The following is a 25,686-nucleotide window of genomic DNA, read 5'->3' as shown; positions in this document are numbered from 1 at the left end:
TGAATAAATACTATTTAGCCATACCAAGCTGAAGTCCCAGGTTTTTTTGGGTGGAGGCACGAGTCAGAAATGAGTACAAAAGGATACTAACACCTAGAGGCTGAACTTATCCCTGTGCGCTGATCAAAGAATTATAATCATTTCTTATCTTTTAAAAAAATATTTATAATTTTTATTTTACAAGCAAAAAGCTCTTAAAAATCAAATTATTACATTTATCATGTTTAGACTCTCCTTTCCCTCTTTCCGCAGTTCCTTATGTTTACAATATTTTTACTGTATTTCCAAATCAAATTCATGTATTATTTATCACATATAATCAATAGATGTTTCATATCACTGCATGTTTTTACATTAACCCTGCTAATGTCTTAATCTGTTCACAATATTTTTGTAAATATTCAATAAACAATTTCCACTCTATATTAAAAACTTTGTCGTCCCGATTTCTTATTCTTCCAGTAAGCTTCGCCGTTTCTGCATAATTCAATAGTTTCTGTTGCCATAATCATTCCCTATCAACCGAAATGAGTTACAACAGGTTCTTATTTTCTGTATAAATGCTGAGATACATAGGGAGTGTCAACAGCTGCAATCATGCATTTGCATTTAAACTGCTGAGATTCCACACAAGAATGAATGGAAGTGGTTACTAGGCAAGAACTAGGTTGCCGTCTCGTGTTTATTGCAGGAAAACCCAGCTTAGCTGAACGCATAGTCTGCCATTAAAAGTTCAAAAAGTAAAAGTGTGCACAGGGGACAGCAGGGACTACAGACCTTTGGCAACGAACTGCTACCAAAGTTGTGGTTCTGTGCATGCAACAGAAGTATGCTTTGGATCCAAGGCAACCCAACTATCTTTACAAATGTATCAGGATTTAGTTCAGACATGTAAATGTCTTTCCATAGCTAATTGTAACGTTCAAATGTTTACCATATATGGAGAGGGTGCATTGTCATCAGAAACGCTGTAGAATGAAACTTCAACCGGAAGAGTCATGTGCGTTGGACAAAAGACCCCACTTGCTCCCACTTCAGCTGTGAAGCCATCTACAATGCCCAGGGGATCCAAACGATAGTTCAGAACAGACTCCTGGAAGAATGGAAAAAACTCTGTTGAAAAAAGCTACCTATGAAGTGTACAAACGGATGACAAGGAAGACGCCCGCTATCAGGTCAGATTACTTGCCCATCTAGAACAGTATGGTCTACACCAACAGGCAGCACCTCTGATGGACTTTTTCACATCACCTGCCATTGGACGCTTTTAACTAGGGATGAAGGATTTCAACCTGGGGTCTTTTGCATGCAAACCAAACACTTCACCACTGAGCTGTACAGTGGTACCTCAGGTTACAGGTGCTTCAGGTTACAGACTCCTCTAACACAGAAATAGCACCTCAGGTTAAGAACTTTGCTTCAGGATGAGAACAGAAATTGTGCTCCGGCGGTGTGGTGGCAGCACATAATACCATCTTGGGATCTTCGGATGAACAATGGTAAATGTAAATAACAACCACTGCCGCCACCACCAATTAAGAAGATTTTGTACTATTGAGGAAGCACAAGATTTGAAATTTTAATTTCAGAAAGTGACCAGTCAAAGGGAACCTTAAGACAAATATATAAAATAATTACAGAACTAGAACCAGCTCAGGTATCAATCAAAGTGGAATGCTGATATGCCTAGCAATATATACCACCCCCTCAAAATGGACCTGGGTCTGGAAAAATGTTTTGAAATTTACACTTTGTATAGATTTAAAACAAAATTCCTATAAAATAATGACTCCAGCCAGCCTAAATAAAAGATATTCATCTGTTTGAGATGCAGAGCCCCTGCCCTGCCCCTCTTCTGGCGCGGTTTTCGGCATGCATGTCAGCAGGAGCACTCGTGCTTATTGCATGCAACTTTTGAGATGTCTGTTCAAATATTTCCCTCGGACCTTAGTTTGCCTACCCATGTAGTAGCGTATCAATACATCGATTGCAAGAAGTAGAGTATTTTAGGAGCATGTACATACCTCAAAGTTTCCAAGGAGGCTAAGACTTGTTACAGGTGGTGCACTGGAACTCAGAAATGGTTTCTCGTGAACATCTGGATCACTCTCTCTCCTGATACACCCTCGTGGGCTATTTAAAAAGTTTTTTTAAAAAAAAAAATAAAGCAAGAGTCACTACTTATATCCTCCACAGTTACCGTATTTTTCCATGTATAAGACAATCTTTTTTCTGAATTTTTTTGTGATAAATTGAGGGCCGTCTTATACATGGGTTAATATGATAAGTAAGCGAGGGCTGGTGCTGCGACGGTAGCAGGGAAATGTCAGAGAGGAGGCTGCTTACCTGCTCTTCCTGGCTTAGGAAGAGTATTTGGTGAGTGCCAGTATGCAGTGTATTACGGCACCAGTTCCATCAGCCAGATCGTCAAAAAGCTGCTCAACAGCTCGGAAAACTTACAAAAGAAGCTCAGCAACTGTTGAGGGCTCCCAAAATAGGGGTCGTCTTTTACACGGGGTTGTGTGATACATGGAAAAATACGGTATATGCACACAGACATTTTGCATTAAAGCTGCCAAGTTTGAACTTACGTATGCCAGGAGTGACCAACATGTGGCTCTCCTGATATTGCTGGACTACAACTCCCATCATCCCTTGCCACAGGCTATGCTAGCTGGGGGCTGGTGGAAACTGTACTTCAACAATACCTAAAGGACCACAGATCAGCCCCCTCCACTGTCTTATGCCTTGAAGTTAAACTAATGTACATTTCAGAATGTATAAACACTAATTAATGCTACTCTTTAAAATGTCAGTTTGACACACACTTTTCATAGATTCCGTTTCCACGGACTTGAAAAATTGCTAGTTTGACATTGCACAAGGTAACAGTCTAGCATATATCATCTAGGCATCTTTCTGTGCAATTATTGGGAAGTTCCCAAATGTTTGGATTCATCAGCATTCCACAGAAGGCCTGTGTGCATTCAGCAACACAAGTAAGGCACCAACTTGTCTTAGCCTGCCAGTTAAAACAATGACGATACCCAGGTCATATTGTTGAATCTGGGAAATGCACCATTTTTGCCAAGAAATTAATTAGGTGTGACTAAGTGACTACATACTAAGTGATCGTGATTAAGTTGTATATAAATTGTTGAAATAAATACATCTGTACCTTTTAGAAGTTTTCTCTAAAAAGAATTTAGCGTCTTGCTCAGTTAATCAGGGGTATCTTTTTATTTAGTTGGTTTTTAAACCAGCTAATTTTAAATCAACTAGAAGGTTGCTGCGCTAGTTACTGTATGGATAAAATTAGCTGAGTCCGAGGAGATCTTGTTGAAGATGGACATTTGTGCTTTCTTCGTAATACTCTCTCATGCACACCCACAGTTACAGATTACATTGTAAAAACATACAAATATTATAAACCTTTTTGTAAAAGGTTTTTGGAGGACAAGCATTTGGAAGACAAACCTTTTGGAGGACAAACATTTCAATTGTAATAATGATGTATCTAAATCAAAGCATCCCGATCGTGTTTTTCTTTCAGGAACCTCAAAGGAAGGAGATTGGGGAGAAAAACAGACTTAGGTTTTGACCACAAGACCTTAACAGAGCTTGAAATCTTGGTATCAAACATTTTAAAATGTTTTAGGGGCATAATGGAAGCAAATGGATATAATGAAAGCAGAGTGTATCCAGCCTCCCACCATTGGCCAGCTGGTACATTTGTCCCAGGCATTAGAACTGAAAAGGGACTCTGTAACAGGGGTTCCCAAATTGTGCCCATGTGGACCACCAGTGGCCTGTGAACTTCATTCAGGTGAATGGTTGTAAAACATTCTGCGTCATGTTTGTGAAAATGCAATTAAAAACAATACTGCCTATAGCACAGTGTGTTACAATTGCTGCAGCAGACGGAAAAATAATTAAAGTGGTCCTCCAACACCTTTAGTAATATTCAAGTGGTCCACAGGGGTATGGGTGACGAATCACTACCATATAATCAGTAGTTTGAATAATATTTATTGGTTTGCTTTTTGAGTTAAATCATTTAATATGGCAGATAGCCATCTGTGATGCAGATAGGCTCTCTCAATTTAAATTAATTGCCAACAACACACGTAAGCAGTACATGCAAATTCGAACACAAATGTATTTCCCCATCAGAGTGCAATCTAAATCTAACATTATGTAGTTAAATCTAAAATTATATATAGAGTTAACCTAACAACAGCCCTAAACGTGCAACAGAAAGCTCCAATTTTCTTGACTTTAATCTATTGTAACCGTTTTTTTTATATTTTGCTTTTGAATTGTTGTAACCCACCCTGGGACCTCATGGTAAAGGATAGGTATTATTAATAATGCTGAACCAAGAAGTATTATCTGTGTGAAGCTTATCTTTTTGGATGAGATCCTGTTTAAAGGAAGCATCTCCTACATCCATTGTCTCGGGTTGCACATACACAATGACCCAATGTTGTGTGCATTTTTGTTCGACAAGTTACCATGATACTGTCACTGACAGTAATTTGTATGGGAGGAAAATGACCCATTCAAGTTTACTCCTTTCCCAGCAGGCAATCAATGCTATCTAAGCTGATTGCATTGAGAATTCATTTTGTGGGAAGATGCTATTTTTTTGGTAGTGTTATCTATGGATCAGAACTAGGGTCTATGAGTTTCTTCTCAGTCGCTGCCCCCAGACTTTGAAACCCTCTCCCTAGGGAAGTTAAGACAGGCTTCCTTCTTGATGTCCTTTCACCAGAAAGTGAAGGCCTTCTAGCTCCAACAGGCTTTTGGGAACTGACCGTTTTAAATGATAGGGTGGGTGCCATGCTGTCTTTGTTGTGATTGTCTATATTTTTAATAGGTTATAAATATACAATATATAGATATATAATTTTTTTTAACGATTTCCCCCTGTGTGTTTAGCTGTTCTGCTTTTATCTGTAAACTTTCTCCCTGTCAGGGAGAAAGGTGGGTTATGAAACAGCAGCAGCAGTCCATGTGAGCTAAAATTATGCAGTCTAAATTCTGATCCTTTTTTGGTCATTCCATCATGCTTTCATTTACACTCTGAAACTATAAAAGAGACTACTATAATTGTTATCTCCCACCCATCAACTGAGGATAGCTTTTTCTAATTTATTGCTTGGTTTCTACGTATAAATATTTTAATAGGTAAACGCCTTAACAAGGAGTAAAAATAATTTGCAGGCAAAGTATCTAAAATACAGCAACTCCTGTGTTTGTAAAATATTATTATGAAACATAACAAAACTATGTAACGGCAACTTACAGGACTTGAAAGTAGAGGCAATCCAGTTCGAGGATGGAAAGCCTTCGTAGAAGTCCCAACCAAATGGTGAAAATTGTTCCTATGCAACGCATGTTTGAGTGGTGCTGTGCGCTGTCCACAGAGGAAAAACAATAGGAAACCTATCAAGTTCAGTTCTCTTGCACATTTTAAATTACATTGGCACAGGTGATTTCTCAGGGACAATGTCTCATCCTAAGTATACTGAGCTTCCAAAATTCGTAAGGAAGTGACAAGTGCACTTACTCCACGCTGGTTCTCCATATGTCAGGGCTACAGACATATGGCAAATGTCGTATGTCGGGAGCAATGTCAAATCAATGCAGGTAGCATCTACAGTACAACACCAGTAGAAATCCCATTAAGGCAGGCATCCCCAACCTTCGGCCCTCCAGATGTTTTGGACTACAATTCCTATCATCCCTGACCACTGGTCCTGTTAGCTAGGGATCATGGGAGTTGTAGTCCCAAAAGATATGGAGGGCTGCAGGTTGTGGATGCCTGCATTAAGGGATTCTCCAACAGCAAATTCCTTGCTTTGGGCTAAAGAAGGGTCTATCTCCATGTTTCTGATTTAGAACTAAAGAACCAGACTGAAAGCCTAAGAAAGCTCCTTTGCGGATGTGCCTTCAGCAGCATATTTTAAGATTACAGCTCAGTTCAAACAGCTAAATTGTCAAATTACAGTTTACAGAGCAGCTCACTTACATTCCAATCAAAGTAGATACTGCATGCTGACTTGTTTTTTACTTGCACTACTGCACAAACAAGCATTGTTTATTTGTAGAATCAAGAATGCATTATAGAGCATTGATGCTAGGGTAGCCGTATCAAAATTAAGGGATACAATGGAATCAAGGTGCTTTCACTTAGGAATTAAAACAGCTTCTGTTTTATAGCAACATAATGTTTTGGAAAAATAGATAATCTTCTAGATAGAATAAGCCACAGCGGGCAATCAGAGTTTTGGTACATAAGTGCATTATTAGCAAAGATTATAAAGAATCTACAGACATTCAACATCACATGCAAGGGTACAGCATGAATGTGCTTTTGACTGAAGTACTGTCAACTATTAAGGATTTAAGTTGACCCACAAAACATTGAAAGTGTCAACTTCAGCACTTTATAGTGGGGCCAAGTATGACAGAAATTAAATGCATGAGTAGTAGGATATGTTTAAAAAAGCAAAAACAAAAGCATGCAAGTTAGCTAACACCCACCAGCATCTCTGCATTCTTCTTTTGTTCAAACAAAGCCACCGAGCCTTCTTCAACCAGCTTCTTCTGAGAACGTTTTTGAACTTCATAGTCCGTTGGGTCTTCATTCTCATCGTGTTCATTTTTCACTTTGTCTTGTTTATTCTTGCATTTGAAACTTTCATGATCTCTATGTAAATAATTTTCAATACTAGTCAATTGGGAGCTTTGTTCACAAATATTTGGTTGTTTAGAGTCTTTGTTTAAGCGCTTAAGTTCATTTCTGTGCAAACTATCAGGTACCTGTGTTACAGTCACTTTTATATTTTCAGGTATTTTGGACTGATCCCATGGTGGATTTGAACAGTCTGGGATGTTGTTTTCGCTAGTGATTGTTTTGTCCTTATGTTTATCTGTGCAAACTACTTCATCAGTGCTACTGAAATCAGAACATTGCTTGGCGATACCTTTCTTTACTACTTGAGATTTATGGGAACAACCAGAAATCACAGATTCTAATTTATCTGCCAGTTCAGATTTATAATCTTCTTTGCTACATGATTGGTTTGTATAGGTTAATGGACTTTTATTTCTATTGACAGGAGATGGCTGAAATGTGTTTTGGACTACTTCATTAGGCTCTGCTAGCAGGAGTTTTCTTCTTGCTTGGGATTTTGGAGATAACTTCATTTCAACATCGTATCTAAATGAATTCAAAGGGGTTGCTGGTGTTTTACCTCTTGTTTTTTGGTTGTCTTCCAAGAAAGTCAATTTTGAACTAGAGAAGGAATCCGAAAATATTCCCTTTCCTTTCTTCAGTGGGCCGTCCTCTTCACAGGAAGTGTGAAAAGTCTTTGGATTAACTGAACTAATTTCATGGACATTAAACACTGGATGACTAACATGAGACACGGGTGGATCACAGTGAATCAGGTGTTGGGCAATCCTTGCTATGACCTCCTGCCGCTCTTGAAGTAAGGAGCTTATCAGAGGGTTAGTTTCCTCTACAGTTTGGCGAGAGCACTGGTTCATTGGAACATAGGCATCAGACAATGGTGTTTCTGGTATTATTCGAGGTTTTCCAACATTGCTATTTTCTGACGAAGGAAGTTCTGAATTAGCAGTAGAAGAAGAGAACAATTCTCTTCCTTTCTTCTGCAAGCCCTCCTCTTCGTACGCACAACGTGCAACTTTTGAGTTAACCAAACCTGCATCATTTGTGTTGAATGGCCGTCCTAGGGTGGGTGACGTTGCTGGATCACAGTGAATCAGATGTTGGGCAATTCTTGCTATAACTTCATGCCGTTCTTGGAGTAAGCAGCCTATCAAAGGAATAGACTCTCCTAATGTCTGGCGGGAAGAGTAGCCATTATGTACGTGGGAGTCAGCTAAACAAATTGATTTTAACACTCTCTCTGGCGGTTCCTGCGGTAACCTCTTGCTGTCAACAGAAGCCGTGTAGCACTGAACTTTAGACTCCGATGCCCCAAAGTCAGACACAGGCCCAGTTGGTGGATAAAGTTTCATATTTTTAACAGCTGTACTAAACTCAGGGCCTTTTCTCACACCAAGCAAACCTTCAGTCCTCATTATTCTGCCACAAGCACGCTGTGAAGTGGGCACAGTGCATTGCTCTGCCTTGATGGAATCACAGTGCTGATGTACATTATGATCTTCTATCCCCTTTTCATAAAATCCAAGGTTGGTGTGAATACTGCAGGTCAGGACTGGATAGTTAGATTGTCTAGGCAAAGACTGGACACTGACTTTCAAGGCCACGTTGTGAGAAACGTTGGGAACAGGGAAAAGATGCTCAGTTGGGGTCTGGGAAAATGTCCACTGAAGATCCACATGTGCCGCACTTACTCTGAAAAATCAGAAAACATATGGGATTTTAAATGCAAACCAATTCTTTATACAGAATCCAATATAGTTGTGGGGGGAGGGTTTCTCAGCTCTCAGCAGACATATATTTTCTTTAAATAAAGAACCTCAATTTTATCCCAAACTAGGTCCTACAGAGAAACACAACTGGAAAAATCATTGCTTCTCTCTAATCACCAGATGTCTGCTAAGTGAGAGGTAATGTCTCATTCAGGCCTACCTGTAGAGTATATTACGAGGGACTGCTCCATGTGATACACTCAGCCAAGCACTTAACTGAGAAAAGAACACAAAAGAGCGGACAGCCAACAGGAGGGTCTTCTCTTCAATAAATCGATCACCACTTCTAAAAATACATAAAATATAAACAAACATCTGTTGATTAAAAAACATATGGAAAATAAAGCAAAGCATTAGTTTGACTTTGATTAGATTATCCAAAAAGAGAGTGAAAATACCCTCTCATTCACACTTTTGCTACAATAATTCCCTTCATAAAGGGATTATTTTGCATCTTGCAAGAACTGCACAAGGAATCAGAATTATTAAAAGCCAATAGCAATGAGTAGCAAAATCAAGCCTGCTTTCCAATTTCTACTGTACCTACTGGTACAAAATATATCATTAAAAACTAAGGTAAGAAATTAAGCACACAGTGTCATCAAGAATAGAGAGCCTTGCGGATTCACTGAAATCTATTTAATTACACACAATCCATTAGCACACAAAGCTGGAATGCACTATTTGCAAAGTCAATGAGTATGTAAAATTACAGAAAAGTAAAAATCAACTTCAATTTAATATTTCCCTTACACAAAAGAAACAATCTGACAAAATGTAACTAATGCCCAAACCAAATAAATGAAACTACACACTAGCCTGTTGTAGACTTAAGATTCTATGCCAACTCTTATGTATTTCACCAACCCTCATATATAAACTTACTGTCGTGGAACTGGCTCCAAAATCCACCTTTCTAGTAACAATGCATCTTGTTTGATTGCAGGATCATTTAAGTCATTTCCTTCTGTAGTAGACCCTTCATCACTATAACAACAGTCTGGAAGTAGCATAACTTCTATCATGATCGGAATATTGTTCTTCCACAACAACGTAACCTCGGACCTAGTGCGCCTAGCTTGACGACACTTGAAAAAAATATGAGAAAGCAGTATATTAGATTTAAATCTGCTTCTTATGTACAAGACACACTTCTGTAAGACACAAAGTTTATAATGTGTTTTTGAAAAGGTGACACAGTTTGGCAAAGCTCTTCTTGAGCTATTTCCAATTCATCTAGTTTCCACTTCATCCTTGATTAAAGCATGTAAGTTTCTATGGCTAACGGTACCCAAGAGGGCAACATGGCCAGAATCAAATGCTGCAGCTTTCTAAATTCAATGACTTGCTTAAGTTTTTAAAAAGGGATTAAACTAGCTCAGATCCAATAAATGATAAGCGTTGAACTCAAAAGCATCAGGAATACAGTCATATTTGCTCAACAACATGGCCACTGTATATCTCCACTGTATATTTGATTTTTGGTACTCTTTCAGTTTCTGACATTCTACAGCCTCCTATTTGAACGTTAGGACATTAGAACAGTTTATTCCCTAATCAAAAGATGCAAATTAGAATGCTCTATTCTAAATTTCTCTCCTGCAAGTTGGGGGAGCTACTATACACTGATTCTGCATAGCATGCATCATCTACAAGTCCCACCAGTGGTTTAAACAGATAAATCTTATCAGAACACTAACCAATTTTTGCCTATTGTGCTTTAAGAAAACTAGGGATTCTAGCATTTTATTGAATGACAAATACTGATAAGATTTAAGCAAAGTGTCAATGTACTATATATGTGGTCTTTTTAAGGCGTTAAATACAACACACACAGTAATATATACCATTTGCATTTTAATTTATTGGAAAAACTACTTTAAACTGTAGAAGATTCTATTGATCATTATACCTGGGCCAATTTGTCACTGCATTCATGTTTAGTTGTTACGGGCTGACTTGATTGCGCTGGAGGGCAGTGGAAGCCTTCGGTCCTACCCTTCACAGAATATTCTGGTGTTCTACCTTCAGTAATCAGCAAGGCTAAATTGACGAGGAATTCCTCTGCTTCATATTCGAAGTATTCGTCCAGAGTGTCTAAGAGAGACCAAAACATCCACTTATATAAGAATACCAATATGCACAATAGTTCAAAATCTATTTCTTTGTTACATACACACACTGTACTTTGACAAAATTCAATCATATTTTTAATTCTTTTCAAAATTATAGTATACAAACTGCATCATCAAACTGCACCATAACACTCTTTTTGCACATCACAAAATCAGAAATTGTATTCTAAATGTCCTTCGAAATTTTGCCACTAGTTCCAACAAAGGCCAGGCAACTTTCTGTATCCCAGTGCTGATTGGCTACACAGAAACAGCCTTTCCGCTGGACTGACAGGGAAGTATACAGGGCCAATGTCAAAAATGAAATTTGTACAGCTGTATGAAATAGTTCCCACAATATCATTTCTGCCATCTAAGTTTTCAGTCTTCTCATGCTTGCATATGCACAACAGTGGCTATCAGAGTATTCTGAATAATGCTAAGGTGTGCAGATGGGAACTAATGGGAGGGAAAACTAAGGTGGAGAGCAGTAAAATTCACCAATCAGCCCAAACTCATTGACATTAAACTGAGAGATTGAAAGGAGGGGCATGACAACCAGGTGACAAGTAGGGCAGAAAAGGAGGAAGGGACACAAAGATATAGAAATGCAGATTTTAAAGAATCTCATCACCTGGATAGTTCATTTCTTGGTATATACCAGGGGTCTGCAACATTTAAGACAAAAAGAGCCACTTGGACCCATTTCCGAAGGAAAAAAATCCTGGGAGCCGCAAAACTCGTCATTATAAACATAACTTTTTTGTCACTTTTAAAAAAATTATTTCTTTGTTTGACCCCTCAGAATTACTCCTCCTCATAGAAATGAATGTTAAATTAACAAGTTGCCTTTTTGTGTGTGTGTGTGTGTTCTTCACTCCCCTTTAAAACAGTGACCAGCGTACATGCCCCTTACAATGTAGCGGGCGGGCGGGAAGGTGACGTCGGGCCAGTGCGTGACTAACGCACGCACCGCCCCCATGTGACGTCACAGCCAGTACAGCGCCCGCCACAGTGGGGAGTGTCGGGGCGCACAATGCTCCCCTCGCTAGTATCCGCCCCGGAGCCGCAGCAAGGGTGTAAAAGAGCCACATGCGGCTCCGGAGCCGCGGGTTGCAGACCCCTGGTATATACTAAGAAGTTATTATAAAATCATCTTGGGGACAGAAGAGAGGGCTGCCCATAGACACCAAAGAGAAACCGTAAATACCCTTTAAAAAGATCCCAAAATGGAGAAGAAACCCATAGCAGGTCAACAAGACCAAACCCAATCGGTACAAAATGCTGACTAATGAATAAAATTAAAAGGAACATGGGGGGGGGGTGGCATTTTTGGGACTCTGAACAGGAGCACTCAGCACAGCAAATAGTCTGCTGCTCAGCCCCACTCGTTTAAAATGATTTTTATTATGAATGTTTTAAGATCTTTTGTTCCTAAAAATGTTTCAAAGAAGTATATACTTCAAAAGGTTTCTCTGAAGAACTTTTACTGAAACCTGGTATTTCTGATCCCTCAAAAAAATTACTGTATTTTGCTGGATTAAATTGAAGTGGCAAAAAACCCAACCCCTTCTAGCCAGGAACAGCAAAATTTATTTTAGTAACACATGGCAAGTTTGAAAAACAAGCACAATTTTATAACTTCTCCTGAAAACTGCCTTTGCTTCTTACATTTGAGAGGCATGGAATGTGTAACTATGATACTCTTGGATTTTATGTCATCTTACCATTTCATGAGGGAAAGTATTGCTTTAGAAACCAATCTCACTTTTCTTGATGAAACCTTTCAATGTTAACTTTTCCCTTGTTCAATTCTGCTTTTTGAGCAGGGTGGATAAAAATAAATGATTTTTTAAAAAATCAAAAAAATCAGATTTTTTTATTTACAGTAAATTGGATTTTTTAAATTTAAATTAGATTTTTAAAAAAATTTAAATCGGATTTTTAAAACAAAATGCTTTGGGAAGAAAAATCTTTGTAAATAAAGTTTTCTATTTAGGTTACATTATAGTCCAAAGGCTATTCATCAGGTAATAAGGATTTGTTTTAAGTTTTTCATGTGTGCTAAGTTGTGTTTTTTTAAAGTTTAACCAGATCAGTTAACAAACATGGATACATATGCTATAATGTTATTGCTTTAGTTAAATAAATTGTTTAAATTGTTATTAAGGAAATGATTATTTTTCTCCTTCCAATAAAGTACAGCAGAAAAGTTGTCCAAATATAAACAATTAACTTATTAAACCTCACAATAATTTCATAATTATCTGTCTTATGTATTTATAATAGTATAACCAAATCAGTGTTGTTTGATATAACGGTAAAAACTACTCTGAAAATTTATTATTCCAAAAATGAAACCTTTATCTGGTTGTAAATATTAAGATTATACCAGCAAGAATGAATCTTTCTGTAAAAAAAATGGTTGAAATCAAGTCTTACTGACCAGTAATTTAAATCAAGTCTTACTGGCTAGCGATTTAAATCATGATTTAAACTGATTTGATTTAAATCAAATCCACCCTGTTTTTGAGCAAAGTTTTATAAATTTAGAGAACTATGTCTGCACAGCAAAGTGCAGCAAGTTACATTGTTAAAAACCTAGGCCCAATAAATACTACTAAGTTTTACAGAAGCATTAATTCCACAGACTGGAGATTTGTATTTGTATCAGTTTATTTACAATCTGTCTTTTTTCTTCATCAAAAGATTCCAGGGCGGTATGCAAAAATGTCAGTGTAATCATGTATAATTGAAGCACAACTGAAAAAGCCTGCAAACACCCCATTCTGTCCCACCTCTTTTTGTGATATGTTTTCAGGTCACTTCCAGGTTCAGTGCAATGCGCGGTCATGCACATATTGAACATGCAGAAAGAGGGGGTTGCCTGTATGTGCATTATTGTACATATTGTTTTATTGAATAATTACTTTGCAAAATTCGGATAAATTCAAATCTCAAAAGACACCAGTGTTTTGATTTGTGTGTTGGTTTGAGAAGTGAAAATTAGATAGTTTCTCATTAAAATGTAAATGAAATCTAATTTCTTCACCATCCCTAGTTCCATGTTAAGTCGGGGGGGGGGGGCAGAAAGCATTAGACTAAATAATTAATATTCACTGGGCAAGAATCAGTACATCAGCTTTAAAAAATTACTTTTGGATAAGTTTTGAAGGGCTTCCACTCCTATATTACAGAAGAATTTTTTAAAAGCAGCTTTGAATAATGGACACCTCTTGTGCCAAGCAAGATTTACAAGGAGCACACAGAATACGCATTGTTACAGCACAAGTCCAGTCTAAACTAGTATAAAGAATTAAAATTCACCAACTCTCAGTAGATAAAGCAGCAGCTGGCAGTGCTCTTCATAAATTACACTTACTTGATTCCAGCAGATGCATAATGTAACAAATTCCCTTGTTTTATGCTTCTATCACAGAACTCCCCATTGTGAAAAACTGCAGGCCTCATTTGCATTCTGCTTCAGTGGTACTGTGTCCAAGCATTTTTAAAGATTACAACGTTTAAAATGTAAGTTTATGTTTCACAATGGTTTAGTTACAGCAAAGAACAAACCCATCTACCACCCACTTTAGCTGAATTACCAAAGGTCAAGCAGAGTAAATAGCAAAAAAAAAAAACCCCAACAACCCTATTTCCATTTAACTTATATAAGGAAATGTTTTAAGACTTGCATCTTTAGAAAACATTGAGCAACAAGGAGGAAACCCAAAACAGTAGTTCAGGTTTTAGAAACTCAGGCATTTGAATAGTTACTCAACAACCGAGGTAAGTTTACTGAAACCTATAGCTGAAGGCTGACACTTTGTTCAAGAGATGTTCTAGAATTTAGTTTCAGGGAAGAGGAATGTAAGAAAGGAGACCAGGGCAGCAAAAGACTTCAAATTTGCTTGTGCCTTTCTAGTGTTCTGTTTCCTTGGAATAGTCAATGAAGACTGAGGTTTCTTTAGGATATATGGTTTTATTTACACACATATACAACCTGAGCATACAATGGAAGAGCTCACAACATTAACATTTCAACAGATATTGCCTCCCTATTAGGTTTCCAAGAACCCAGGAGCTACAGCTTTGGGTCCCACACAGACCAAGACAAGCCTCTGGCTATTGTTCTTCATCCTAGGAAGATGTGGCACCCAGCTAGGTTAGGTGGGCTAGCTCTTTAAGATGCTACAAACAGGTACTTAGCTGAGCTGCTAAGGCCATTATCTTAACAAAGGAACTAGTTTGACTGCTTCAGCAGGTTTCCTCTTACTGGTTCTCACAAATACAGGATCAAAGATTTGGAAAGGATCCATGGGTATAATCAAGACTGACCCTATAACTAGTGAAGTTTTTAAACGGACAGAATCTCTGAATGGTAAGCAAGGAATTCATTGACTGTATGGAAACTCACAACTAGAACATAGGAAGTGGCCTTCCAATTTTTGTTCTACCATTTATGTAGAACACGTTTGGACTGAAGGAATTTAGAAAGGAGCTGGTGCCTCCCCTAGCAACTGTGAGACAAAATGAGACAAAAATGAGACAAAAATATACATTTTGCCCATTTTTACAACACCATGTTATTCATTAATGTCAAAAGCAAGCAGCTTCCATAACATCAAGGTACAGAAAATAAAATATGCTGGTACAATTGGACAAATCCATTTCCCTTTGAGTGACTTTGTGGGGGAAAGAGAGAGGGATGAACCAAGCCCATCTGCCCCCCAAAAACCCTTTGAATTGTGTCTTCATGCTTCTTTGTGTTCAGGGTAATATTGGGGTGGCTGGAAGACAATGCCATTTTCAATACTGACTGTGCCTACAAAAGTTTTGGGGTGGTCATACTGCTTTGTTTTCAACTGGTGAAATCCTCCAATTGTCCATACCACTGTTGTTGTTTTCCAGGTGTGTGTGTGTCCCCTGCTTCTGCTACACTACAATGCAAGAGTGGCCCTCCAGATAGCAATAATGCAGGGATATTGAGGAAGTATTGCAGAAATAATCAAGTGGAATGATGTATGAACAGCATAGTATAAAACTACCACTAATGCACTATTATTGCATCAATGACATGTTGCAGAATACACCCGTCAAAAAAATACCAGTCCGTAGGGGCCCTCATGCAACATAAAAAAATTAAAGCTGGTGTTCAAAATAGGATGATACCCAAAACAAGGAATTGCTATATACCTCAACAACACATAACATTCTCAGCTAGCACCCCTTTGGTTCCAATTACAACAAATATTAAGTCAAGCTTTGTCCAAGATGCCATGCACACTCTAAGATACTAAAACTGACATTTCTATTTAGCAAGATCTAAATCACAAACAGGTCTCAGCAATTCAACAGGACTTGTAAAATAACTATTGATTATTTCAAGAACCCGTGATTTTCTAAGCTTCAATCAAACATGCCAATTATAGTCATAAAAAGAAAATATTTTTTTCCACCTGCCGGTAAAAACAACAGCAGGACATTCTAATACAAAGGTAGCATAAGCATTGTCACAATTATGATCAAGGCAGTGGGATCTTACAGAGATTTATAGTACAAAGGCAACTACCATAGTCCAACTAACTAAACAAATTCACATACTTTGCAATATTTCATAGAATCATAGAGTTGGAAGAGATCACAAGGGCCATCGAGTCCAACCCCCTGCCAAGCAGGAAACACCATCAGAGCACTCCTGACATATGGTTGTCAAGCCTCTGCTTAAAGACCTCCAAAGTAGGAGACTCCACCACACTCCTTGGCAGCAAATTCCACTGTCAAACAGCTCTTACTGTCAGGAAGTTCTTCCTAATGTTTAGGTAGAATCTTCTTTCTTGTAGTTTGGATCCATTGCTCCGTGTCCACTTCTCTGGAGCAGCAGAAAACAACTTTTCTCCCTCCTCTATGTGACATCCTTTTATATATTTGAACATGGCTATCATATCACCCCTTAACCTCCTCTTCTCCAGGCTAAACATGCCCACCTCCCTTAGCCGTTCCTCATAAGGCATCGTTTCCAGGCCTTTGACCATTTTGGTTGCCCTCCTCTGGACATGTTCCAGTTTGTCAGTGTCCTTCTTGAACTGTGGTGCCCAGAACTGGACACAGTACTCCTGGTGAGGTCTGACCAGAGCAGAATACAGTGGCACTATTACTTCCCTTGATCTAGATGCTATACTCCTATTGATGCAGCCCAATATTTACATGTTGGGATTTTGTCAGGCGATTATTCTGGTTTAAAATAATTCAGAATATAAAATAGTTTGCAAATGAGTAAAGCTAGAACTTGCCCAATGCTTCTGTCTTTTGCTAGCAGTTATACAATGGAGTTATTAGAGATTCATGCAGATACCCACCCAATCAGGCACTTGCCAAAAGAGTGTTTTTAAAAACTTTCCATTAAAACAAAGCTCTATGAAAAATATCACAACATTTAAAACAAAGGGCAACAATTTGACAATATACTCCCTCGACAGTACTTGGAAATTGAGGTGGATTTCATAAAGAAGTTCAATGGGCAGAAGAGGATATTGGATAACATTGCAAGAGATTCAACCTTGGAAGGCACTGGTTGTGAGCTCGGCTTTGGTAAAATACCTATGTTTTGTAATCAGGTCATCAGACATGTTGAGTCCCCGACAGAGTGATCAGCTACAACTAATGAAACTTGAGAAGGTCTATTTTAAATTCTGTAACTTTAGACTATCAGTAAACATACACAAGTTCAAAGTCAGCACAGCTTAAGCTCATATCCCAGGATAGTGTGTTTTCAGTACAGTATGTTTTACTGGAACTGTATTACAGATCCAGTTTTTAAGCAGGTGGTAAAATATTCCCACAGAAATTTTATCGATTTGATTCTAAGAACAACTTTTACTTTCTTGATTAGGTGAAAGTTATAGTCTTTCCATGGTCTATATATAGCTATATATGGCTAAAATGTTAATCCATATATGGTAGAAACTTTAAGCATATCTACTTGACTGTCCCAGGAGTCAATGGAGCTGCCGTCAGGTAAACATACTGAGAACAGAATACTAATGTGCATAAACATCAAACTAACAGACAAGGGAGTCCTTTACATAAGTATCATTTAACCAGTGGTCAACGACTCATACATTTGGTGAATGTATACTCAGTGCTTTTTTTCTTTAAAAAAATGTTTAGGGGTACTCTCATTTTCCTACTCATACTGAAATACTGCCCCACAATGAGGCCAAACTTAGATTCACAAAATGTTTAGGGGTATGCGTACCCCTGCGTCCTCCCAGGAAAAAGCACTGTTTATACTTATTTATAGCATTTGTTTATTGCAACAATTTTACTCCAAAGAGGACACGGTGTGATTTGCAACCCAAAACCCTAAAATCCAGATTGTAAACACACAGACACACAAGAGTACATGAAACAGTATTTAAAAGGAGATAATTGCATGAAATATAGCATTATCTGGAGCCACAGAATGTGCAGGCTGATCTCCCATGGTATATTCGCACAGCTCTGACCTAGTTTCACCCGTTATCCCAGGGAGTTATCCCAGTTGCAAGCCTCTCCTGAGGGGAGGTTATTGTTGCATGTGTATTTTGTAACAGCCTGTACTGTGTATTCTTAGAACATATTTTTTGAGGGCCAGGATTCACAGCTCAAAATATACAACTCCAGCGTTAGTCCCACCCCCACTCCCTTGCAATCAAAACAGTTTAACAGCTGCATGGCTTTTCTAATCAAGTGCTGCATTCTTCCAGCCCTGAATAGGGAAAAGGAAAGGAGACCCAGGAACAATGCTGATATCAGATCTAATAAGGAAGCATTAACATTGGGGGGCCTCTGTTCCTAATAACTACTCAAGAAACTACTCAAAAAGTTTCATATAAAAATTGGATTGAATTAATATTAACGCAGACAATGGCCTAAGTCTTTTTCTTTTAGGTCTTTTGCTGCCAATGACTGCTTTCCTATGACTATCAGGTTGGGCCTAAGTGCAAGACTGTTCTACATCATCACATTCTTACACATAAGACTCTGAACATAGGAACAGATTTGATGACTACAGATTCAGCCGACAGTGGAAACTTCTTGTTTTGTGTGTGCTGCTGCTTCTCTCCCCTCCATACTATGCTTGTTTCTCAAGGCTTAATACTGAGGAAAAAATACAACATACTGGGCTAAAATGGATTCCAGTGCCTTGTTCCCTAGAAGCCTCTAGCTCAGGTATGGGAAACTTTTGGCCATCTAGATGTTGCTGAACTACAAAGCTGATCATCCCATGCCATTATTCATGTGTGCTGGATGGAACTGATGGGAGCTGCAGTACAGCAGCTCCTGATTTGCATTAGCTTCTTGGGACAAGGGCTTAAAAGAATAGCAGGCCCCAACATCAGTAGCAGTACCACCAAAGAAGCCACAAAGGATGAGGGCATCAATCCCCTGTGTCTCATCAGTCTGATTCCTGGGTGAGAGGCAGAAACAACCAAAAGGGGAGGAATGGACTTAACCTAGCTTATCGGTAAAAGGTAGAGTGATGGGGAGTGGTGACCTACGAAGCCATTCATGGACACATACTCAGAATACATAATGGATGATTACGGAACAGGTGCCAGTGTTGGAGGCATTTCTTTTGGGAGGCTCTTTATTCAGAGTTCTGGGTATTTAGGATGTACCCGGGTAGAGGTAGTAGAAGGGTCAGATTCCCTTTCTTCAGGGGGTAAAGTAGAGTAATCAGTCAGATGTAATTGCATACAAGGGCATGGAAGCACTTCCACAAAACTAGCCAACGCTCTTCCATCCAGAGGACATGTCAGTGTGATAGAGGACTCAATCCCAGAAGCCCCAGTACAACCCGAGCCTTCCCTGCTCCATCAGACAAAAAGCCTGCCAGAGTGGGCTGAAACCTTTTAACTGAAAAGGCACGTGGTTGTCTCTGAAGGGTTTGCAACTGGGCCAACCGACTCAAATCTGCTGCTCTCATACGGGGCTCAAACTTAAGTTTGTTGCTAAAGCAATATTTGGGTTCTGCTTTCCTATAGCCTTGTTGCAGGGAAGCCTACAGCTACAGCAACTGGACATAGGTATGGGAAGGTCTAGATGACTACAAAGTGTCTCTTCTACCAGCCCTATCTGTATCTCACAGGTATCTGGGTTGCGGCATCTATGGCAAGGTGATATTGCTTTTAAACGCCAGGCCAATTCATAGCAAGATCTTGCTCATCTGTGACATTCTTATATAGATGAGGGAGCTGATGTGGATGGGTGGGCTGGGTGGAGCTGATCTGATTCAGTTTTGCCCACCCAAGTACTTGGTGCAACATCAACTTTGGCTACAGGGGAGGGTGGAGGAAGTTGTTGTGGTCCATAAAATTTCCATATTGCTCACCATAAAACTTCTCCACCCTGTGCCACACCTATCTTAACCTCTGCACATCAATGCTGGTCTTAACCAACATAACTTAACATAAATTGCAGGTTTTGGATGATGGACTGAGGGAACCAGATCCTACAGATATCAGAATATTCAAATACAATGAGAGAAGTCAAGCAATGTTACAATTGACTGCACTGCTAGTTGGCAGATACTGGACGTATATATTGATCTCTCCCATTTCATGAGATTCTGGCCAATTAGCTGGCTTGACATAATCAGCCCCACTGCCAGCCCTGTATTTTCAACTAGATGTCTGCTTCACATGGTGATAGGGATGAAAAGAAAACTTCTGTGGTAATCTATCCCCAAACCTCTCTTGCAGCCAAAATGGATAGTGGGGTACCATCCTCCTGGATGCGTATAGAGCTGAGAGTATCCCATCCCAAAAGGGGGACACATTAGGGCTGCTAGTGGCAAAAGATTAGTTGGTACCCATTTTTGACACCTTTGAGTGTCCACCAACACACTGGCCCTGTGGTAAGCTCCAGTTCTAGGAATGCAAAAGCCCTTCTTCAATTGGTTAACTGCATTCCCCCCCCCCGGAGGATAATCATGGAGGGGAAAGAGCCCCAAAGAAATTTATGAAATAAAGCACTGAGATGCTTCTGATATTACTGTGAAATGTATATAAAGGACCGCCTCTCTGAACAGAAATAAGACTAGGCAAAACATTTATTTTGACTACGTTGACCTTGTCCCAGAGACAGTTGTGTCCACCTGTCAAGGTCTAACCTTGCTTACACAACTATTCTTTCCACTTTTACCTTTCAATTTCCCAGTATGTTAAGGCTGTAGGATGCAAATAAAATTACCAGGAATCACAGAGGCTTGGGGGTAGGATTTTGTTTAAGGTCTTGAGTTCTGATTTAGACCAGTTAATGCTATAACTCAAGAGCAATCCACATTATCCATGTGGTTTGGGCAGGTATCATGCTTTCTGAAAGTAGCATGTCATCTACATATAAGAAAATCTTGTGCTCCTCTCATCCAACGTACATCCCCTTGATGCAATGGTTCATACAGATTGCACAAACCAGTGACTCTAAGCAGAGATTTAAAAATAAGACATGGAAGAAGGCAGCTTTGCCCAGTCTACATCTCTAAAGCAAAGGAAGAGAGGACTCTTTTAATCATCACTCGCGATGTGGGTACCAAACAGTAAAGTTCCACCCAAATTAACATTTCCCAACATACTAACCCAGGGGTCTGCAACCTTTAAGACAAAAAGAGCTACTTGGACCCGTTTCCGAAGGGGAAAAAAACTGGGAGCCGCAAAACCATTGCGACATTTAAAGCATGTGCGCCGCTGCCCTCCAATCTGACAGCAGGCGGGAAGGTGACGTTGGGACGGTGCCTGACTAACGCACGCACCGCCCCCATGCGAAGTCACAGCCAGTACAGTGCCCACCACAGTGGGGAGTGTCGGGGCGCACAATGCGCCTCCTCCCCTCGCTAGTATCCGCCCTGGAGCCACGGCAAAGGTGTAAAAGAGCAACATGCGGCTCCGGAGCCACGGGTTGCAGACCCCTGTACTAACCCAAAGGCCTTCTATGCACTAGTGTCTGCAAAGGGCCAGTGTACTCTAGTGAGTGCTTTCTCTGCATCTGGCAAGATGAGTGCTGAAGGGGAATCCATACATTTATTCAGAGTCACAAATATCATATTATCAACCCCCAGGTTGAGTTTTAGAACTCTCACCTGATTTGGGTGGTTTAGGGTTGCTATTGCCTCCTATAACTTATCCTCCAGATCGCTGTAAAAATTTTATCAGCATTAATCAGCGACATTGGCAGACAACTTAAACATAAAGTACAATATTTGCCTGGTTTAAGAAAGAGATGTGTGCCTTATATAGGGAGAGGGGTAAGACTTCTGTTCTACAGCTCCACAGTAGGCTGAAAGTAATATTGGTGCTACTGCTATATGCCTTTTCTACCATTCAACTGGAAACTTCTCCAGACTTGGCTCTTTACCTTTTTTCATTTGCTTAATGAAGGGACCTGCAAGAAATACCAACTGGTCTGCATTCAACTGTGGCAGCCCCAGCCACACAAGAAAAGTCAGTTTGCTGACACTATAATTCAAAATAAATAAAATTGAGCACTAATTTCCTTATTATATTTATCTTTGATTAGAAGAATGTGGCTTTTGGGGGGCAGGTGGTATGCCAATAGCTGGCTGAGATGGCATGTTCTTGCAAGAGATTAGAAATTTATTCAATGAGTAAGGTTTTCACTCTCTCACCCACACTTGGCAAGTCCTTTCTTTCTGTTTTTAGGGGATAGTGTGGCCACACAAAGACTTTGCTGGCGTTCCATTCTACTTCATAGGATATTGTGGTGCCTTTCTACAACCCCTCCTTGGAATTTAAGTGCTAGTGGCAGTTCTGCTGCAAAAGTTTCTTGAAGGAAACCAGATTACCTGTGTATTGACACATTTTAGTCTGGGTTTTGGTTGAAGTACGTGTTATAAGGAAGTTTCCTATATTGTTGCTGCTTGCCTTTTGATATCTCCCCTCATGCCATTGGAAACCTAGCTGCTTATCTGGAGTTCCTCAATCGGATCAGTTACAGCAGACTAGTACAATGAAATACAGCTTCCCCACCACTACTAATACTCACTTCCAATGTGGAAGAGTGCTAGGTATGCTCTAAGTCACACACTACCCTGGGCCCGGTGTGAACAGAATGGGTCCCCTAGAATATGCCTCTTGGCATACATTCAGCAGTTCTCTGTTGAAAGCCTACTCTAAGATTAAGATACAGGAAGTTTGCATATCATTTTCACGACTATATGGAATCCCAAACCACAGCTGGAAGCTTTTAATTGACTCTTTAATCTGGAATTAACTTCTAATGTAAAAACTGCGACAGCTGCATTAGAAAAGATTTTAAATGTACTTGAAAACACACGACTATGTTTAGAAGCCTTTCTATTTGCCACCTTGAATCTGAGCGCTTCTATTTTCAGACTTAACTAAAAAAAGGCATACTTAAAAAAACCAAAACAGAACCTAACCAAAGAATGTTTTCTTTAAAAAATTGATTAAGATTAGATTCTGAAGAGCCCACTCCTGTGGAGCATTGGAGTCTATGTTTGAATAATGGAGAATTACAGCACAACCCACATTTTATGTCTAATCATGACTTGTGGAATATATTAATTCCACTGTCCTGAGGTTGATCTGGAAAAGGCACTGAATCACAATTTTCAGAAATCAAAACAGGCACATCCATGTTTATCAAACTAGGATACTGATATCTTTTCCAGTTCCCCACAAATTACAGGTTATTAGGCAAAGATTCCAGAATCACAATGTGTTAAATTTACACCCAATAATGTTGTACAAGAAATAATAATGAAATTATATTAGTTGAGTTGAAAGGGAGAAAGCCAATAATTGACAAAGTTCTTGCTCCTGCTCCCTTTCCCAACCACTATTTTGCATTTTTATTTACTATTATTTATTTCGCTCAATAATTGCTTCCTATAAAACAGCCCAAAGTGATTTAACAAGAAAAGCATTTCATCTAATACAGGTACCAACTGGAAAAAAGCCTCTAAATTCCTGTTGAAAAATGGTTTTCAATGAGTGCTGAAAAAACAGGACCGGTTCACCCATGAAAAGGGTGAAGCAGCTGCCTCCAGCAGTGGAAGTCCTAGAGGTGGCGCCCCTCTTGCCCTAGTGGGGTACTTCCCATTTCTCCTCAAATGGTAAAATGGGATGTGTGGCCCTTGTGAAAGGTTAAGAGTGACAGCACCTGCCCAATAGGCAATGGCAAGAAGTTATAAAGCAGAGTGGTTTAACACACAGCCCACGGGCAACATGCAGCTCCCAATGCCTTTTTTGGTAGCCCTTGGCAACATTTGACTCGCAACCCTAACACCTGTGCTGCCTGGCTTTGGGAAGATTTGAGGGATCTGACAGGGTCCTTGAGTCTTCCTGCCTCCTTCCTAAAGTCTAGTTGGCACTTTCTCAGCTTAGGGAAGGAGGGAGGAGGGCTCTAGGACCCTGCCAGAGCCTCATGCCTCCTTCTCAAAGCCCTCACTTAGCCATCTTTGGGAAGGCAGTATGAGGACTGAGAAGGGAATCAAGTTTTGGCCTCGCTTCCCCCCTTCCCCATGCGACAAGGCAGTGTGTGGTCCACAGGTTCCCAGTCAAAGTACTCATGGCCCACTTGGTATGAAAAGTTGGACCACCCTGTTCTAAAGGACAGGTGTTACCACACTAAAAGCCCACTTCCTACATCATACAGAACACACCTCCTGATGAGGGTATATTTGCAGAAGGCCCTCTCTGGCAGAGCACAGTGACTGGGCACAGAAGGGGCAAGACTGCAAGGGGCAGATTTCCTGGTCCCAAGCTGTAGAGGACTTTGTACACAAATACCAGAACCTTGAACTGTTGGCTAAATGGCAGCCATCTGAGGCAGCATCTTGCATCTCAAAGCTGCTATTTAGTGGTAGCTGAGCCTTGGACAGTGGTACCTCGGTTTGCAAACTTAATCCGTTTCGTAAGTCCATTCTTAAACCAAAGCCGTTCTTAAACCGAGGTGCGCTTTCCCCAATGAGGCCTCCTGCCGCCAGTACCCTTCCACCGTTCGGCTTCCGTTTGTAGACCGAGGTAAAGTTTGCTAACCAGAACACTACTTCCGGTTTTGCGGATTTCATATACTGAATAGTTCATAAACAGGGCTGTTCTTAAACCGAGGTACCACTGTACTTGAGATTGTATGGCTAGCATCATTCAGTAGACGTACTGTCATGAATCTCAATTTAAACAAAGAAACTTTTGATTATAGCTCCTAAGTTCTTGCTAAATGACAATTCACTGTTTTAGGTAACTTTCTAGCTAACGTGCACAATTTTAAAGCTTCCACAACTTATTGAATTAAAATTGGAGTTGCTTAGGGCACATACATGGGGTGGGGAGTTGTTTGCCCAACTCAAATTGCTGCAGAATGATTGGTATACAACTATTTTCAGTCCGGTCTTTTTCAAGTACAACTCCAATGACAAGAACATTGGAATCTGCATTACAAGCAACTTTTGATTGATTTTAATTTTAATACGTTCTCCAGGGACCATGACGATATCTAGTTGCAGGAGGATTTACAGAGTGCCTTGTCAAGGTAATATGATGGCTTGGATTGGTGGCACAATTTTATGGTGCCTTCTGTATCGTTCCTGGAGGATGGATCTCAGAATGTAGTACCAATGGCCTTTTAGGTTCTAGAAGGATTGTCTTGTTCCATTTGTTATTCTCTCAGCCTTTCATTTAATTATTTAGGTCATCTGGAGTACAGTGTTGTCAGCATGCTCATCACTCCTCCACCCACACTCTTTCTACCTAGTTCCAGGGAAACTGTGGCAGTTCTGAATCCATCTGAGGTCAACTGAGGACTTGATGTGGCCTAACAAATTAACCTTAATCCAAATAAGATGGAAGTACAGATGGTAGGAGGGAGGGCAGATCTGGATAGAGGTACTAAAACAGTTCTAGAGGGGGCGGAACTCCTCCTGAAGGATCAAGGATGCTGAAGGATCAAGAACATCAGGTCTTGACCTTAGTCCCAGACAGACAGGTAGTGTCTGTGTCCAGAAGCACCTTTGCTCAGTTTAAGCTAATGCATCAAGCACAGCCTTTCCATGGGGGTGGGAACCATGATCCTGCCACAT

General features: G+C 39.8%; 1 protein-coding gene across 1 annotated transcript in view; it reads right to left on the bottom strand.

Annotated features, from left to right (window-relative positions):
- The window catches only part of ATOSA (atos homolog A), a 50,236-nt gene that overhangs the window by 8,223 nt on the left and 16,327 nt on the right, over positions 1-25,686 (bottom strand). Inside the window, exons 2-9 of the mRNA XM_082198371.1 lie at positions 10,382-10,566; positions 9,355-9,557; positions 8,630-8,755; positions 6,550-8,392; positions 5,309-5,419; positions 3,478-3,557; positions 2,025-2,133; positions 935-1,093 (exon numbers count right to left, since the gene is read on the bottom strand). Of these exons, the coding sequence (XP_082054497.1) occupies positions 935-1,093; positions 2,025-2,133; positions 3,478-3,557; positions 5,309-5,419; positions 6,550-8,392; positions 8,630-8,755; positions 9,355-9,557; positions 10,382-10,566 (2,816 nt within the window). The remainder of the gene's footprint in view (positions 1-934; positions 1,094-2,024; positions 2,134-3,477; positions 3,558-5,308; positions 5,420-6,549; positions 8,393-8,629; positions 8,756-9,354; positions 9,558-10,381; positions 10,567-25,686) is intronic.

The sequence above is a fragment of the Podarcis vaucheri genome (assembly GCF_965113315.1).
Source record: "Podarcis vaucheri genome assembly, chromosome: 14".
Taxonomy (NCBI): domain Eukaryota; kingdom Metazoa; phylum Chordata; class Lepidosauria; order Squamata; family Lacertidae; genus Podarcis; species Podarcis vaucheri.
The sequence above is the reverse complement of the archived record's forward strand: the minus strand, read 5'-3'. Positions and strand labels throughout refer to the sequence as shown.